Source organism: Argopecten irradians, chromosome 8 (genome assembly GCF_041381155.1).
Source record: "Argopecten irradians isolate NY chromosome 8, Ai_NY, whole genome shotgun sequence".
Taxonomy (NCBI): domain Eukaryota; kingdom Metazoa; phylum Mollusca; class Bivalvia; order Pectinida; family Pectinidae; genus Argopecten; species Argopecten irradians.
The window spans coordinates 12323956-12340984 of NC_091141.1; the positions used below are offsets into that span (position 1 = coordinate 12323956).

Sequence of the window (17029 nt, forward strand, 5' to 3'; positions counted from 1 at the left end):
AACTGTAAATTTATGACAACATATTCTTCATTATGCTATTATAAACTTACTTTATTAATGTGTAATGTCAGGTTTTCATTTACTATAAACAACCAGTATTTCTACACGTAAATGCCATTTCACGCGAAGGCCCTTTCACGTGAATTTCACTGTTTTGCTCCGGTTCACGTGAATTTCACATGAAGAAATAATGCCTGTGTAAGAAAAATACAATCTTCTTCACTCAATATTTGGCGTCCTTGAGGACCGTTAATGGAGGACGCCTGGTCGAAGTAACGCTAAACTGAAAGTCACTTAAGGATTGGTTGTCAATTTTGTTGCTTCCATTGACTGATGTAGAAAGTTAATCTCGTGCAAATGAAGTGAACATAATTCTTCATTTAATATTGTGTTATTATTATTATTGTTATGTGTAAATCAAACAAAACCAACATGTATATACAGAAATAAATATTCTTAATGAACAAAACTTAGTTTGGTACACTGTCGCAACTCCGTGACCTCTAAACGTGGATGTAGTGTAAAAATAGGTCACCATGCATGGCAAACAATATTCATGGGCAGACAAAAAATGATTCGCCAGGTCAGAGATCAGCGCGTGACCAAGCATCTTCATTGGGAAATGAAGTGATCGGAGTTTACAAGTTTCCTTGAGGATAAGGATTTATAAGTCATCTGCATCCTTGTTCATTAAATATAAGACTAACAGGCACAGAGCACGTCATTTATATTTATTACTATGTTTTGGCGTTATATTGGTTAAGGGTTAAACAATACAATTTGGCCGCCGACAACACTTTTTGCTAGCCACAACAATACACAAAATTCAAATCAAAGTTCATGAAGTGATAAATTCAACTTAATTGACCACACCATGTGCATCAAGTGCACCAAGAACTTTTTAAGAGTTTTAGACATGTTTAAATTAGTGATATTTCGCAAAAGCCTTCTCATCTCGGCTTTCACACCAAAATAAACCCTGTATTGTAATGTACTAACCATACACGTATTCTCTATATTTTAAGTATTACCAATGCTGTGTAATACTAATATAAATTAATGTATCCTAATTTTCCATAGGTTAAAGAAGTTTGAATGTAATACCGATGGCTTATGTACATGTTTTGGTCACAAACACCCGCCAAGTTTTTAGCTAATTTGGCCTGGTCCCCGGCCGGACACCAGGCATGGCCGGCCGCTGAACGAGGCTCTCAGTCACTACCGGGAGATGGCCAAAGAGTTTTAACTCGAAGTTAAAATCTCTCCGATGTCCCGTAGATCCGTCCGGGAATCGAGTGGCAATCACACCGCCTGACATTCGGCCAGACTTGCAATTGGTACAACTACCGTTCGTTGTCCGATATTCGCACGATGTCCGGTGAGGTCGATTAGCATTAGATGCTTGATCGGTATTCACTGCCTCGTCAGCCCCCAAAATATTCTTTGAAAACAGACGCTGTGCGATTACCGCACGGCCTTCTTTTTATGTAAATGATGTGTGACTTTTTGACCGGTGTTATCCGATATCGAAAAAATAGCCAATACCAGCGGTTTACTCGCGATTACATCTATGATCAGACATCGGCCGATCATTGTGACTATATCATTAATCAGAACGCACAAGGCATGCAAACATTGATTCTGTATTTGCATACTACAAAATTATCTGTCCTTTTGGGTAGTATTGATTATGTCGTCACGTGTTTTTTAGCTAACGTTATACTTTTCAGAGAAAACGGCGTGAGTTTCGCTCACAAATCAATGACGTCACGATGAATACCGACCCGCAATGGAACTTAATCTGTAATATAAAAAGAGGGAATAGGTATGTCCAGATTGACTTGCAAGCCATAAGTGGTTACATTTTATAATAGTTTGAATAAACATTATGCTGCACGCAAGTTTCAGGATAATTCGCATATTGTGCTATGTTAGATATGCTCTGATTTTCCACTATTTTCATCGGTTACATTTTCACGTGACATTCAATATATAGCATATTGACTCTGTGTTTCCACTTTTTGAAATTCCGAGTCAATATTCTTTTGCGAACTTAATTGCCCAATCGCTGCATTCTGCAGGGTGGCGTTATTTACCAATGCTTTTCTTGTAATTAATATACACATTATTTTTTGACATTTGATAAAAAAACGATATACCTAATATAAAAATAGGACCTTTGTTTCGGTACATATGGTGTTACATTGCCCTTGTAGAATTTAAAATAATGACCTTGGGCTACGCCCTCTACGCGGACGATATAACACCACCTAGACCTCAACAAATGTCCATAATTGATATATCATAGCTAGTATTGCCAGCAGCATTCGACAGGGCGCACGACGACGAAAGAATCATGTTGACTCAGATGACCTAAAATAGGAATTCGACACCTGAATTTTACAACATTCCAATAAGGAGTATCTGACTACGAACATCTGTCAGTCAAGCTCATCCTGCATATTTCAGGGGTTGCTTTCACTGTCGTTAAATCCAACCCTAAATATTTCATAGCAAAAGTGAATTCTGTGTCGCAGGTAGTTTTTTCCTTTGATGTACATCAAATTGAAGATTGACTTGCTTGCTGTTAGTGGGTTGGTTACATTTTAAAATAGTTTGGGAAAACCATTGTGCTATACGCAAGCTTCAGAACAATTCGTATACTGTGATATAATTGCTAGTATTGGCAGCCGCATTCGACAGGATAAATCTATTTGCACAGAAAGATAGTGTCAGCGGTTCTTTTGATTTCAATAATTCTCGAACTCTTCCGTTTCGCGATATCTGAACAACGTTGTTGGAAGCTCTTCCACAAACATACACGTTTCCTTCCTCGTCAACGTCCACTCCGTTTCCGTTCTTCAGAAGTCCTACTTTTGCCATCTCTGTGGTTGTCCCGTCAGATGAAAGTCGGTACACCACTGTATCATCTTCTTTGGAAGTGTATAAACTAAATACAGCATCATCACTGGTCTGATCATAAGCAACATAGTAAGGGTAAGAAGTTAACTATGATTGAATCTGAACTTTGGATCCGTGTTTCTCCAAACTGTATACTTCTTGTGATAGTGCTGCTGTTAGAATATACTGACCACCATTGTATGTCATTCCGTTACACGGCTTTCCAGTCTTGATTTCAGAGTCTGGGTCCATGTGCAGCCTCAAAGATTCCAATCTGATTATTTTTATCAGTTGTTTGCTTTGCATGGTGACAGCAAACACAAATCCCAAGGGTTTGTTTCAAGACGAAGTTCATCGACTAACTCACCAGATTCCTTGAATATTTTCACCTTGTTGTTGCCACCGTCCAGTAATATGATGTCTCCGTCAGGAAAGTATAATAATCCTGTTGCATGACATCGATGTTGATGGGAAGCAGTCTTTATGCACAGTTTTCCGACTTTTTTCACTTCTGCAATTGAGAGTGGTCTGATGGACAAATATTTTAATTGAAATTTACTCTTTGTCTTGGTTATATTTATTCTTCCGTGTATCAATGCTTCCTCTGCCATACGGAATTCATCATTCAAGTCGAGGTCCATTTTTATGGTGATCAATGACTTGGCTGTGTGTTGCATGATGTCTTTGCAAGATTTAACTTCCATTGTTCCTCGCTGAAGAACTGACACCATCTGCATGTCATCATTTTAATGACTTCATTCTCCGACAAATCCTGTGTTCTTTTGATTCCGTTGTACATCCGCTCACACTTGTGTAACATGTCATCAAGTGTCTGTTTCTCTTCCTTGTAGGTAGTGACGACTTCGTTAGTGATGTCCCGTTGTAACTTATCCAGACGTGCCTCAAATCGCTTACGTAAATCTGTCATCTCTTGCAGAACGGCATCTTTTTCATCTTCCAAATGATTTGTTTTGTTTTTTTATATATTCAGTGAAAGACTTCATGTCTGCTGCGACTTGTTGAAGACCAGAGCGCATGTCCTGTAATTCAGTGCTACTTTGGATTTTGTCTCAATATTCAGACAGCGTCGTTACTTCTTCACATCGTCTGTGGGCGATCAATATATATCTATATATAAGTATTTGCTTTTATAGAATGAAATATTTACGAATCAGTATAACTCATGTATTGTGATGTAGTTGCTACTGTCAGAAGCATCACTTGATAACACAAACCTGTGGTCGGACACAGATATTGTGAACGGTTCTTTTACGCTTTCTGATGTTACCAGTTCCCGCACGATTTTCCCGTCACACGATATTTGAACAACGTTGTTGGAAGCTCTTCCACAAACATACACGTTTCCTTCCTCGTCAACGTCCACTCCGTTTCCTTTCTTCAGAAGTCCTACTTTTGCCATCTCTGTGGTTGTCCCGTCAGATGACAGTCGGTACAGCACTGTATCACCTTCTGTGTTAGTATGTAAACTCACTATGACATCACTTGTAGTGGGGTCATACACAAGGTAGTAAGGCTTGGCTGAAGGTGTATGTAAAACATTAACTTCCTGCCCTTCCATCACACTGTATATATCTCTATTAGATGAATATCCTGTTGATACCATAAACTGACCGTCCTTATACGTTATACCATCGCACTGTTTCCCTGTGTCTATATCATCACCAGATATCATCGACAGCTTTGAAGATGTCATGTTGATCATTGATATCAGGCGTTTGGTTCCCATAGAAACGGCCACTGTGTTATTGTCGACCAAACACAGATCCCACGGTTTTCCCTTTAGTGTCAACTCATCGACTAATTCCCCGTTTTCCTTGAACAATTTTACTTTTTTATTGCCAAAATCCGCCAACACGATGTGTCCGTTGGGTAGATATACCATTCCTGTTGCCTGACATCTATTTACATCAGTAGCAGTCTTTATACACAATTTCGCCACCTCTTTTACATTCGCGGAATGCAGATGCTTCTCCGGCAGTTTAATTGGAACTTCAGCCAATGATCGAACAACTTTGACTCTTCCCAGAATCAACGCTTCCTCATCCACCAGGAATTTATCATCACAGTCTAGACTAATTTCTACATTTGTCAATGATTTGGATATCTGCGTAATAATTTCTTTGCATGATTTTATTTCCATATTTCCTCGCTGAAGAACTGACACTATCTGCATGTCGTCTGTATCCATGAAGTCGCTCTCAGACAATGCCTGTGTTGTCCGGATTCCCTTTGACATCCGCTCACACTTGTGTAACATGTCATCAAGTTTCTGTTTCTCTTCCTGGTAGGTAGTGACGACTTCGTCAGTAATGTCCCGTTGTAACTTATCCAGACGTGCATCAATTCGCTTACGTAAATCAGTCATCAGTTTCAGAACGTCATCTTTTCCGTCATCCAAATGTTTTGTTTGAGTCTTTATAAATTCAGTGAGAGACTCCATGTCTGCCGCAACGTTTTGAAGACCAGAGCGCATGTCCTGTAATTGAGTGCTACTTCGGACTTTCTCCCCGTGCTCAGACAGCGTCGTGACTTCTTCACATCGTCTGTGGGTGACTGCTATACATGTTGAACAGCAGACTGACTGATGGTCCTCACAGAACAAGTCCATCTCCTTCTTATGTTTCGGACAGTAGTTGTAAATCGACGTAGTTGCTATAGGCGGGATGAATTTCTGTCCTGATTTCACTTCAATAAGTGTTAGGTCATCATCTATAGCGTTCTGGACTTTATGGAGGCAGTTATCACAAAGAAAGCGATTGTACTCTTTCCACCAAACTGTTGCTGCAACATTCACTACGCTCCTTTTCTTGCATGGATCGCATTCGTGTTGCTGGTACTTTGGGGGATTCGTTTTGGAGACCTCAATAATAAAGTTGTTAGTAGGGAACTGTTTGGCCCAATTTTCTTTCTTCTCCTTCGAATCAACCGGAACTGTTTCTGACCGACAAACTGGACAAAGAAATAAAGTGGCGAATGTATCGGCCTCTTGTATAATGTAGATATTTAGACATTCCTTACAAAATGTGTGGAGACAAGGCAATGATTTCGGGTGTCGGAGTTGTTCAAGACAGATGGGGCACTGGATCAGTCGGGGGTCGATATCTATACTCTTTTCTGTTTTATCTCCCGCGATAGTTGTCTGGGTTTCTACTTCTCCTCCCTCAGCCATTTTACTTTCTCTCACACAGGTCTTAGTACACAATCACCCCAGCCCTACAGAAAGATTTATGAATAGATTAGTGAGCCCCACAAAAGAGTTTGAATGTGTTAAGTATACTCATGTAAGGTAAGATACTATGCATTATGGCACACATACTAAGGTCGTACAGTTTCAAAGGCAACTGTAATTTTTTGCAATACTAGGGCAATAAGACAGACTTAAAATTACAGATCACATAAATTAATTGGATTATTGTATCTTACTATTATGGTGAACTTAAATGACTTGAAATTTCTCTGAAGATCATTCTCTAAAATTGTCGCTCAATTTTGTGTGCTCTAGGAAAAACCAAAACAGAGTTGGTATACAATTAGTAGACACTAGGAACAAATTTAATAACAATTCAAAAACAATTTATGAATAAGTAATCATTAATCTATATAAGTTCAATGTATATTGAAGTCTAAAATTTAAGTCAAAGTTTAGATGTAAATGCAAAGTGTCAGACGAAGGAAAGGATATCTCATCGATATTTGTAATTACTAATTATGAAACATGTTTAATATATATTAAGCGTAAGAGTTGTCCCCCTTATGCCATTCAACTAAAAACGAAGGTAGAAACAATGGTAACTATAACCAATACATCATCGATACGATTTCTTTGTCAATACTAAATGTGAACTTAGATTAACATTAAATGATTTTAATCAATCAATGAATTTGTAATTTATCTGTGTTATCACACTTTATTCAGTTCATCTTAACTGATCAAAATCAGGAGAAGCTTACATGGTCGTAGTCCGAATGATTCCGACTATCTATCCGCTTTTTATATACTGACATCCGCCCACGTCAGTATATAAAAAGCGGATAGATAGTCAGAATCATTCGGACTAACATGGTCGATACACTATGTAAATGGTAATGAGTAGGCGGTGTCAAAGGACTTTACCATGGAGTTTTCAAATAGACAATTAGCGTATTAATTAGCTGATTCCTGATTACAGCTATTAAAAAAACCGTAAGTAATATTGACGTTTAACGGTAACTGCTCATATTTCTACCAGTATACTTCAGAAAAGTACTTACCATTCTTACCTGAGCTTTTGTCCCCCGTCAGTTCTTCGAATGTAAATTAAAATACAAAGCGGAAATACCCATTCCGGATCTTTACAATTGTATGTATATAATATCGGTATACATACGTAAAATCTTAATTTATGTTACAACTTAACATCATTTGACGAAAATATTAATATTTGAATGAGTTTTGCTTATGGGAATAGTGCAATAGTTGATGTCTGGGAATCGAAAGTACGCGATGCTTATGACGAGAATCTAAATTTAGACGTCATTTACTGTCAACGATCTGTAGACCCCGTTATTTAGAATAGTCCTATGGCAGACTGATCTGTACAGACATGTCTGTTTGTGTTTAACGTTGCCGTATTTAGAAATAACAAAACTCGGATCTGTCTGTGTTTTTTATCCTTTTTCTCTTAATTCATTTAAAACATTCGGGATACGGAATTATAGTTTTCTTCGTTGCTTATACATTTTTAGAAACTGCATTTTTAAACAGAAAATATTTCCAAATGCTATGCTTGCAGTTTTAAAAGATGGCAAATATACGGTGTGAATGGCAGAAAAAAAATGCAATCATTCATTAATAACGCAGAAATTTGCAAAAACATTTTTTTTATTTTAACGCCAAATTTAAATGTACCATTTAACCACTCTATTTTGATACCAAAACGCCAAACTTTCCCGACGCAAAAACATCCCAATTTACGGTATACGAAATGATAATATATTCTTTCTTCATACATAAGTAAACTGCATTTACAAACAGAAATGTTTTCAAAGTGGCATTCTGTCGCATTTTTTTAAAGTTGCTCCACCGCCGACAGAGCATAAATGACATTCATCATTTGAACAAAAAATGGTGTTTAATCATGTATATATATGTCTAATTAACACAGAAAATATTATAAAATAATTTATTTTGCCTATGGTCCATGCGCAATCAGTACTTCATTCCATATAGGATATAATGTCACGGATTTTTTTCGGGATGCAATTAATTATTTTTTATATTTCTAACTTAAAGTAAAATTAGAAGCTCAAACTTTTCAATGGTGGTAATGGTGTAAAGTAAGTAACTTTTGTAACTGAAGAAAAATGCTATATCATCTGCTCTTGTTTTTGATAATGAAAAAATACCAATTGTCAGCGGTGGAGCATCTTTAAAGATGGTAAAAAATGCTGTTTTCATGACAGTAAGCAAACAAATAATTCCAATTAATCCTTCAATAACGTAGGAATTTGTGAAAATATTGTTTTTATACCTTTTGTGTTTGCCAGAAAACTGAAACAGTTTATATAAACTACTTGCGTGATGAAATCCCGTCTAGACTAGTATTAAATAATATCTACTATAGCGTGGTCCTCCGCGTACAGCATTCAACACAGTGTACTTGTCTAGAACAGATCATATAAATATATATATATATATAATTATATGCTGATACTTGTGATAAACACGATCATATGATGACAATTCAGCACTGCTAAGTACAACGTTCATATACACATCTTTTTCTACTTATGGGTACACTTTAAATGTTAGAAGAAATTTGAACATCAATTGGTCCTTATTAACGAAAGTAAGCTTTTGTCATATATACAGCATTTAAAATTTTGACTGAACTGTAAATTTATGACAACATATTCTTCATTATGCTTTTATTAACTTACTTTATTAATGTGTAATGTCAGGTTTTCATTTACTATAAACCAGCAATATTTCTTCACGTGAATGCCATTTCACGCGAAGGCCCTTTCACGTGAAATTCACTGTTTTGCTCCGGTTCACGTGAATTTCACGTGAAGAAATAATGCCTCTGTAAGAAAAATGTAATCTTCTTCACTTAATATTTGGCATCCTTGAGGACCGTTAATGGAGGACGCCTGGTCGAAGTAACGCTAAACTGAAAGTCACCTAAGGATTGGTTGTCAATTTTGTTGCTTGCATTGACTGATGAAGAAAGTTAATCTCGTGCAAATGAAGTGAACATAATTCTTCATTTAATATTGTGTTATTATTATTATTGTTATGTGTAAATCAATTAAAATCAACATTTATATACAGAAATAAATATTCTTAATCAACAAAACTTTGTTTGGTACACTGTCGCAACTCCGTGACCTCTAAACGTGGATCCAGTGTAAAAATAGGTCACCATGGCAAACAATGTATTCATGGGCAGACAAAAAATGATTCGCCAGGTCAGAGATCAGCGCGTGACCAAGCATCTTCATTGGGAAATGAAGTGATCGGAGTTTACAAGTTACAGTGAGGCGGAGCGAAGTGAAAATGTAAATATTATAATGTGAAAAATGTAATAATAACATAGATGATAAACACATACAAAAACGCCTATTAACGTGACATCGATAAGGATTTATAAGTCATCTGCATCTTTGTTCATTAAATATAAGACTAACAGGCACAGAGCACGTCATTTATTTTTATTACTATGTTTTGGGGTTATATTGGTTAAAGATGCTCCACCGCCGACAGAGCATAAATGATATTCATCACTTGAACAATAATTGGTGTTTAATCGTGTATATATATGTCTGATTAACAGAAAAAAATTATTTTGCCTTTGGTGCATGCGCAATCAGTACTGTCTTCATTCCATATAGGATTAATTATTTTTCTGTATTTTAACTTGAAGTAAAATTAGAAGCTCAAACTTTCCAATGGTGGTAATGGTGTAAAGTAAGTAACTTTTGTAACTGAAGAAAAATACTAAATCGTCTGCTCCTATTTTTGATAGTGAAAAAATACCATTTGTCAGCGGTGGAACATCTTTAAGGGTTAAACAATACAATTTGGCCGCCGACAACACTTTTTGCTAGCCACAACAATACACAAAATTCAAATCAAAGTTCATGAAGTGATAAATTCAACTTACTTGACCACACCAAGTTTATCAAGTGCACCAAGAACTTGCTAAGGTTTTAGACATGTTTAAATTAGTGATATTTCGTAAAAACCTTCTCATCTCGGCTTTCCTAAGTTTCACACCATAATATAACTAATGTATCCTAATTTTCCATCAGTGCTTCAGTCACAACCCCTTCCGATTAGACTTAGGATTATTTTTAGCTATCTTGGCCTGGTCCCCGGCCGGACACCAGACATGGCCGGGCGGTGAACGAGCTCGAGGATCTCAGGCACTATCGGGGGAGATGCCCGAATAGTTTTAACTATTTATTTTATGCTTGGGTCACAATGATCGGCCGATATCCGGGCATAGGGGGTAATCGGGAGTACACCGCTGCTTTTGGCCATTTTCCCGACATCGGAACATACCGGTAAAAATATGTGTCACACATCATTTACATAAAAAGGAGGCCGTGCGGTAATCGCAGGGCGTCTGTTACCAGAGAGAATTTTTGGGGGACAACGAAGCAGTGAATACGGACCGAGCATCTTATACTAATCGACAGATTATCATAAGATGTCCGGGCGATAACCGGCCTATTCTCCGGACACCGTACGGATATCTTACGGATAATGAACGATAGTTGCGCCAGACATGGCCGAATGTCGGGGCAGTGTAATTGCCACTCGATTTCCGACCGGATATCGGACAATACATAAATGATGTGTGAAGGATTTTGGGTAGTATGGAAATGTACGGGTCACGTGATTTTTTTAGCTAACTCTTATACTTTTCAGATGCTGAAAATAGCCGTGAGTTTCGCTCACAAATCTGGTGACGCCACGATGAATATCTCCGAATCATGGAAGTAGTTCATATAAGCCTAAAAAGAGGGAATAGCATATAGTCCAAATCTCTCCGATGTCCCGTAGATTTTCATAACCGGTTACATATCCTTTGAGTAATCGTTTACATTATACTGCACTCATGAATCAGGATAATTCGCAAATTGTGCCTACATTTAGATATGCTTGTGATTTTCCACTATTTTCATCAGTTAATAGGCCCGGACATCATATGATTTCAATATTTAGCATGATTGACTTGGTTGTGTTTCCATTTTTAGAATTCACCGATTCAATATTCTTTTGCGAACGTTATTGCCCAATCGATGCATTCTGCAAGGTGGCGTTATTTACCAATTTTTACTTGTAATTAATGTACACACTAGATATTGTTTATTTCCCTTTACATTTGTTAAAGAAACAATATACCTAATATAAAACTTAAAGACTTTTGTTTCGGTACATATGGTGTGATATCACCTTCGTAGAATTTAAAATAATGACCTCGGGCTACGCCCTCTACGCGGACGATATAACACCATCTGGACCTCAACAAATGTATTGCCAGCAGCATTCGACAGGGCGCACGGACAACGAACGAATCATGATGACTCAGATGACCTTAAATAGGAATTTAACACCTGAATTTTACAACATTCCAATTAGGAGTATCTGACTACGAACATCTGTCAGTCAAGCTCATCCTGCATATTTCAGGGGTTGCTTTCACTGTCGTTATATCCTACCCTAAATATTTCATAGTAAAAGTGAATTCTGTGTCGCAGGTAGTTTTTTCCTTTGATGTACATCAAATTGAAGATTGACTTGCTTGCTATTAGTGGATTGGTTATATTTTTTAAAAAGTTTGAGAAAACCATTGTGCTACACGCAAACTTCATAATAATTCGTATATTGTGATGTAATTGCTAGTATTGCAAGCAGCATTAGACAGGATAAATCTGTTATCACAGAAAGATACCGTTAGCGGTTCTTTTGATTTCAATAATTCTCTAACTCTTCCGTTTCGCGATATCTGAACAACGTTGTTGGAAGCTCTTCCACAAACATACACGTTTCCTTCCTCGTCAACGTCCACTCCGTTTCCGTTCTTCAGAAGTCCTACTTTTCCCATCTCTGTGGTTGTCCCGTCAGATGAAAGTCGGTACACCACTGTATCATCTTCTTTGGAAGTGTATAAACTAAATACAGCATCATCACTGGTCTGATCATAAGCAACATAGTAAGGGTAAGAGGTCAACTTTGATAGAATCTGAACTTTGGATCCGTGTTTCTCCAAACTGTATACTTCTTGTGATAGTGCTGCTGTTAGAATATACTGACCATCATTGTATGTCATTCCGTTACACGGCTTTCCAGTCTTGATTTCAGAGTCTGGGTCCATGTGCAGCCTCGAAGATTTCAATCTGATTATTTTTATCAGTGTTGTTTGCTTTGCATGGTGACAGCCAAGGTAGTTTTGTCTATCAAACACAAATCCCAAGGGTTCGTTTCCAGACGAAGTTCATCGACTAACTCACCAGATTCCTTGAATATTTTCACTTTGTTGTTGCCACCGTCCAGTAATATGATGTCTCCGTCAGGAAAGTATAATAATCCTGTTGCATGACATCGATGTTGATGGGAAGCAGTCTTTATGCACAGTTTTCCGACTTTTTTCACTTCTGCAATTGAGAGTGGTCTGATGGACAAATATTTTAATTGAAATTTACTCTTTGTCTTGGTTATATTTATTCTTCCGTGTATCAATGCTTCCTCTGCCATACGGAATTCATCATTCAAGTCGAGGTCCATTTTTATGGTGATCAATGACTTGGCATGATGTCTTTGCAAGATTTTAGTTCCATTGTTCCTCGCTGAAGAACTGACATCATCTGCATGTCATCATTTTAATGACTTCATTCTCCGACAAAGCCTGTGTTCTTTTGATTCCGTTGTACATCCGCTCACACTTGTGTAACATGTCATCAAGTGTCTGTTTCTCTTCCTTGTAGGTAGTGACGACTTCGTTAGTGATGTCCCGTTGTAACTTATCCAGACGTGCCTCAAATCGCTTACGTAAATCTGTCATCTCTTGCAGAACGGCATCTTTTTCATCTTCCAAATGATTTGTTTTGTTTTTTATATATTCAGTGAAAGACTTCATGTCTGCTGCGACTTGTTGAAGACCAGAGCGCATGTCCTGTAATTCAGTGCTACTTCGGATTTTGTCTCCATATTCGGACAGCGTCGTTACTTCTTCACATCGTCTGTGGGCGATCAATATATATCTATATATAAGTATTTGCTTGTATAGAATGAAATATTTACCTATCAGTATAACTCATGTATTGTGATGTAGTTGCTAATGTCAGAAGCATCACTTGATAACACAAACCTGTGGTCGGACACAGATATTGTGAACGGTTCTTTTACGCTTTCTGATGTTACCAGTTCCCGCACGATTTTCCCGTCACACGATATTTGAACAACGTTGTTGGAAGCTCTTCCACAAACATACACGTTTCCTTCCTCGTCAATGTCCACTCCGTTTCCGTTCTTCAGAAGTCCTACTTTTGCCATCTCTGTGGTTGTCCCGTCAGATGACAGTCGGTACAGCACAGTATCACCTTCTGTGTCAGTATGTAAACTCACTATGACATCACTGGTAGTGGGGTCATACACAAGGTAGTAAGGCTTGGCTGAAGGTGTATGTAAAACATTAACTTCCTGCCCTTCCATCACACTGTATATATCTCTATTAGATGAATATCCTGTTGATACCATAAACTGACCGTCCTTATACGTTATACCATCGCATTGTTTTCCTGCTTCTATATCTCCGCCCGGTATTATCGACAGCTTTGAAGATGACATCCTGATCATTGATATCAGGTTTTTGTTTAGCATAGCAACGGCCACTGTGTTATTGTCGACCATACACAGATCCCACGGTTTTCCCTTTAGTGTCAGCTCATCGACTAATTCCCCGTTTTCCTTGAACAATTTTACTTTTTTGTTGTTTTTATCAGTCAATATAATGTGTCCGTTGGGTAGATATACCAATCCTGTTGCCTGACATCTATTTACATCAGTAGCAGTCTTTATACACAATTTCGCCACCTCTTTTACATTCGCGGAATGCAGTTGCTTCTCCGGCAGTTTAATTGGAACTTCAGCCAGTGATCGAACAACTTTGACTCTTCCCAGAATCAACGCTTCCTCATCCACCAGGAGTTTATCATCACAGTCTAGACTCATTTCTACATTTGTCAATGATTTGGATATCTGCGTAATAATTTCTTTGCATGATTTTATTTCCATATTTCCTCGCTGAAGAACTGACACCATCTGCATGTCGTCTGTATCCATGAAGTTGCTCTCAGACAAAGCCTGTGTTGTCCGGATTCCCTTTGACATCCGCTCACACTTGTGTAACATGTCATCACGTTTCTGTTTCTCTTCCTTGTAGGTAGTGACGACTTCGTCAGTGATGTCCCGTTGTAACTTATCTAGACGTGCATCAATTCGCTTACGTAAATCAGTCATCAGTTTCAGAACATCATCTTTTCCGTCACCCAAATGTTTTGTTTGAGTCTTTATCAATTCAATGAGAGACTCCATGTCTGCCGCAACGTTTTGAAGACCAGAGCGCATGTCCTGTAATTGATTGCTACTACGGACTTTGTCCCCGTGCTCAGACAGCGTCGTGACTTCTTCACATCGTCTGTGGGTGACTGCTATACATGTTGAACAGCAGACTGACTGATGGTCCTCACAGAACAAGTCCATCTCTTTCTTATGTTTCGGACAGTAGTTGTATATCGACGTTGTTGCTATAGGCGGGATGAATTTCTGTCCTGATTTCACTTCAATAAGTGTTAGGTCATCATCTATAGCGTTCTGGACTTTATGGAGGCATGTATCACAAAGAAAGCGATTGTACTCTTTCCACCAAACTGTTGCTGCAACATTCACTACGTTCCTTTTCTTGCATGGATCGCATTCGTGTTGCTGGTACTTTGGGGGATTCGTTTTGGAGACCTCAATAATAAAGTTGTTGGTAGGGAACTGTTTGGCCCAATTTTCTTTCTTCTCCTTCGAATCAACCGGAACTGTTTCTGACCGACAAACTGGACAAGGAAATAAAGTGGCGAATTTATCGGCCTCTTGTGTAATGTAGATATTTAGACATTCCTTACAAAATGTGTGGAGACAAGGCAATGATTTCGGGTGTCGGAGTTGTTCAAGACAGATGGGGCACTGGATCAGTCGGGGGTCGATATCTATACTCTTTTCTGTTTGATCTCCCGCGATAGTTGTCTGGGTTTCTACTTCTCCTCCCTCAGCCATTTTACTTTCTCTCACACAGGTCTTAGTACACAATCACCCCAGCCCTACAGAAAGATTTATGAATAGATTAGTGAGCCCCACAAAAGAATTTGAATGTGTTAAGTGTACTCATGTAAGGTAAGATACTATGCAACATGGCACACATAATAAGGTCGTACAGTTTCAAAGGCAACTGTATTTTTTTTGCAATACATGGCAATAGGACAGACTTAAAATTACAAATCACATAAATTAATTGGATTATTGTATCTTACTATTATGGTGAACTTAAATGACTTGAAATTTCTCTGAAGATCATTCTCTAAAATTGTCGCTCAATTTTGTGTGCTCTAGGAAAAACCAAAACAGAGTTGGTATACAATTAGTAGACACTAGGAACAAATTTAATAACAATTCAAAAACAATTTATGAATAAGTAATCATTAATCTATATAAGTTCAATATATATTGAAGTCTAAAATTTAAGTCAAAGTTTAGATGTAAATGCAAAGTGTCAGACATGGAAAGGTTATCTCATCGATATTTGTAATTACTAATTATGAAACATAATGTTTAATATATATTAAGCGCAAGAGTTGCCCCCCTTATGCTATTCAACTAAAAACGAAAGTAGAAACAATGGTAACTATGACCAATACATTATCGATACGATTTCTTTGTCAATACTAAATGTGAACCTAGATTAACATTAAATGATTTTAATCAATCAATGAATTCGTAATTCATCTGTGTTATCACACATTATTCAGTTCATCTTAACTGATCAAAATCAGGAGAAGCTTACATGGTCGTAGTCCGAATGATTCCGACTATCTATCCGCTTTTTATATACTGACATCCGCCCACGTCAGTATATAAAAAGCGGATAGATAGTCAGAATCATTCGGACTAACATGGTCGATACACTATGTAAATGGTAATGAGTAGGCGGTGTCAAAGGACTTTACCATGGAGTTTTCAAATAGACAATTAGCGTATTAATTAGCTGATTCCTGATTACAGCAATAAAAAAACCCGTAAGTAATATGTTTAACGGTAACTTCTCATATTTCTACCAGTATACTTCAGAAAAGTACAATCACATTCTTACCTGAGCTTTTGTCCCAGGTCAGTTCTTCGAATGTAAATTAAAATACAAAGCGGAAATACCCATTCCGGATCTTTACAATTGTATGTATATAATATCGGTATATATACGTAAAATCTTAATTTATGTTACAACTTAACATCATTTGAACGAAAATATTAATATTTGAATGAGTTTTGTTTATGGGAATAGTGCAATAGTTGATGTATGGGAATCGAAAGTACGCGAAACTTATGACGAGAATCTAAATTTAGACGTCATTTACTGTCAACGATCTGTAGACCCCATTATTTAGAATAGTCCTATGGCAGACTGATCTGTACAGATATGTCTGTTTGTGTTTAACGTTGCCGTATTTAGAAATAACAAAACTCGGACCTGTCTGTGTTTTTTATCCTTTTTCTCTTAATTCATTTAAAACATTCGGGATACGGAATTATAATTTTCTTCGTTGCTTATGTATTTTTTTGGAAACTACATTTTTAAACAGAAAATATTTCCAAATGCTATGCTTGCAGTTTTAAAAGATGGCAAATATACGGTGTGAATGGCAGAAAAAAAATGCAATCATTCATTAATAACGCAGAAATTTGCAAAAACATTTTTTTTAATTTTAACGCCAAATTTAAATGTACCATTTAACCACTCTATTTTGATACCAAAACGCCAAACTTTCCCGACGCAAAAACATCCCAATTTACGATATA

The 17029-nt window shown here is 37.4% G+C and overlaps 2 protein-coding genes and 1 pseudogene across 3 annotated transcripts; all 3 read right to left on the bottom strand.

Moving 5' to 3' along the window:
* Positions 1-374: 374 nt before the first annotated feature.
* On the bottom strand, positions 375-4034 carry LOC138329393 (uncharacterized; annotated as a pseudogene).
* On the bottom strand, positions 4034-10704 carry LOC138329388 (tripartite motif-containing protein 2-like). 2 transcript variants are annotated; one of them, XM_069276342.1, is made up of 2 exons: positions 7183-10704; positions 4034-6135 (listed from the first exon to the last, which is right to left on the bottom strand). In XM_069276342.1, exon 2 carries the CDS (start codon positions 6089-6091, stop codon positions 4073-4075), a length of 2019 nt encoding a protein of 672 aa, XP_069132443.1. In that variant the 5' UTR covers positions 6092-6135; positions 7183-10704; the 3' UTR covers positions 4034-4072. The 2 variants fall into 2 exon arrangements, with proteins under 2 accessions (XP_069132443.1, XP_069132442.1); XM_069276341.1 differs by having other exon boundaries at positions 7174-10704.
* A 2372-nt stretch (positions 10705-13076) lies between these two features.
* On the bottom strand, positions 13077-16837 carry LOC138329387 (tripartite motif-containing protein 3-like). The gene is made up of 2 exons (XM_069276340.1): positions 16326-16837; positions 13077-15279 (listed from the first exon to the last, which is right to left on the bottom strand). Exon 2 carries the CDS (start codon positions 15233-15235, stop codon positions 13217-13219), a length of 2019 nt encoding a protein of 672 aa, XP_069132441.1. The 5' UTR covers positions 15236-15279; positions 16326-16837; the 3' UTR covers positions 13077-13216.
* Positions 16838-17029: the final 192 nt, after the last annotated feature.

Bases quoted from the DNA above. Each gene is read 5' to 3' on its own strand.
- LOC138329388 (XM_069276342.1), bottom strand. From the start codon at position 6,091: ATGGCTGAGGGAGGAGAAGTAGAAACCCAGACAACTATCGCGGGAGAT.
- LOC138329387 (XM_069276340.1), bottom strand. From the start codon at position 15,235: ATGGCTGAGGGAGGAGAAGTAGAAACCCAGACAACTATCGCGGGAGAT.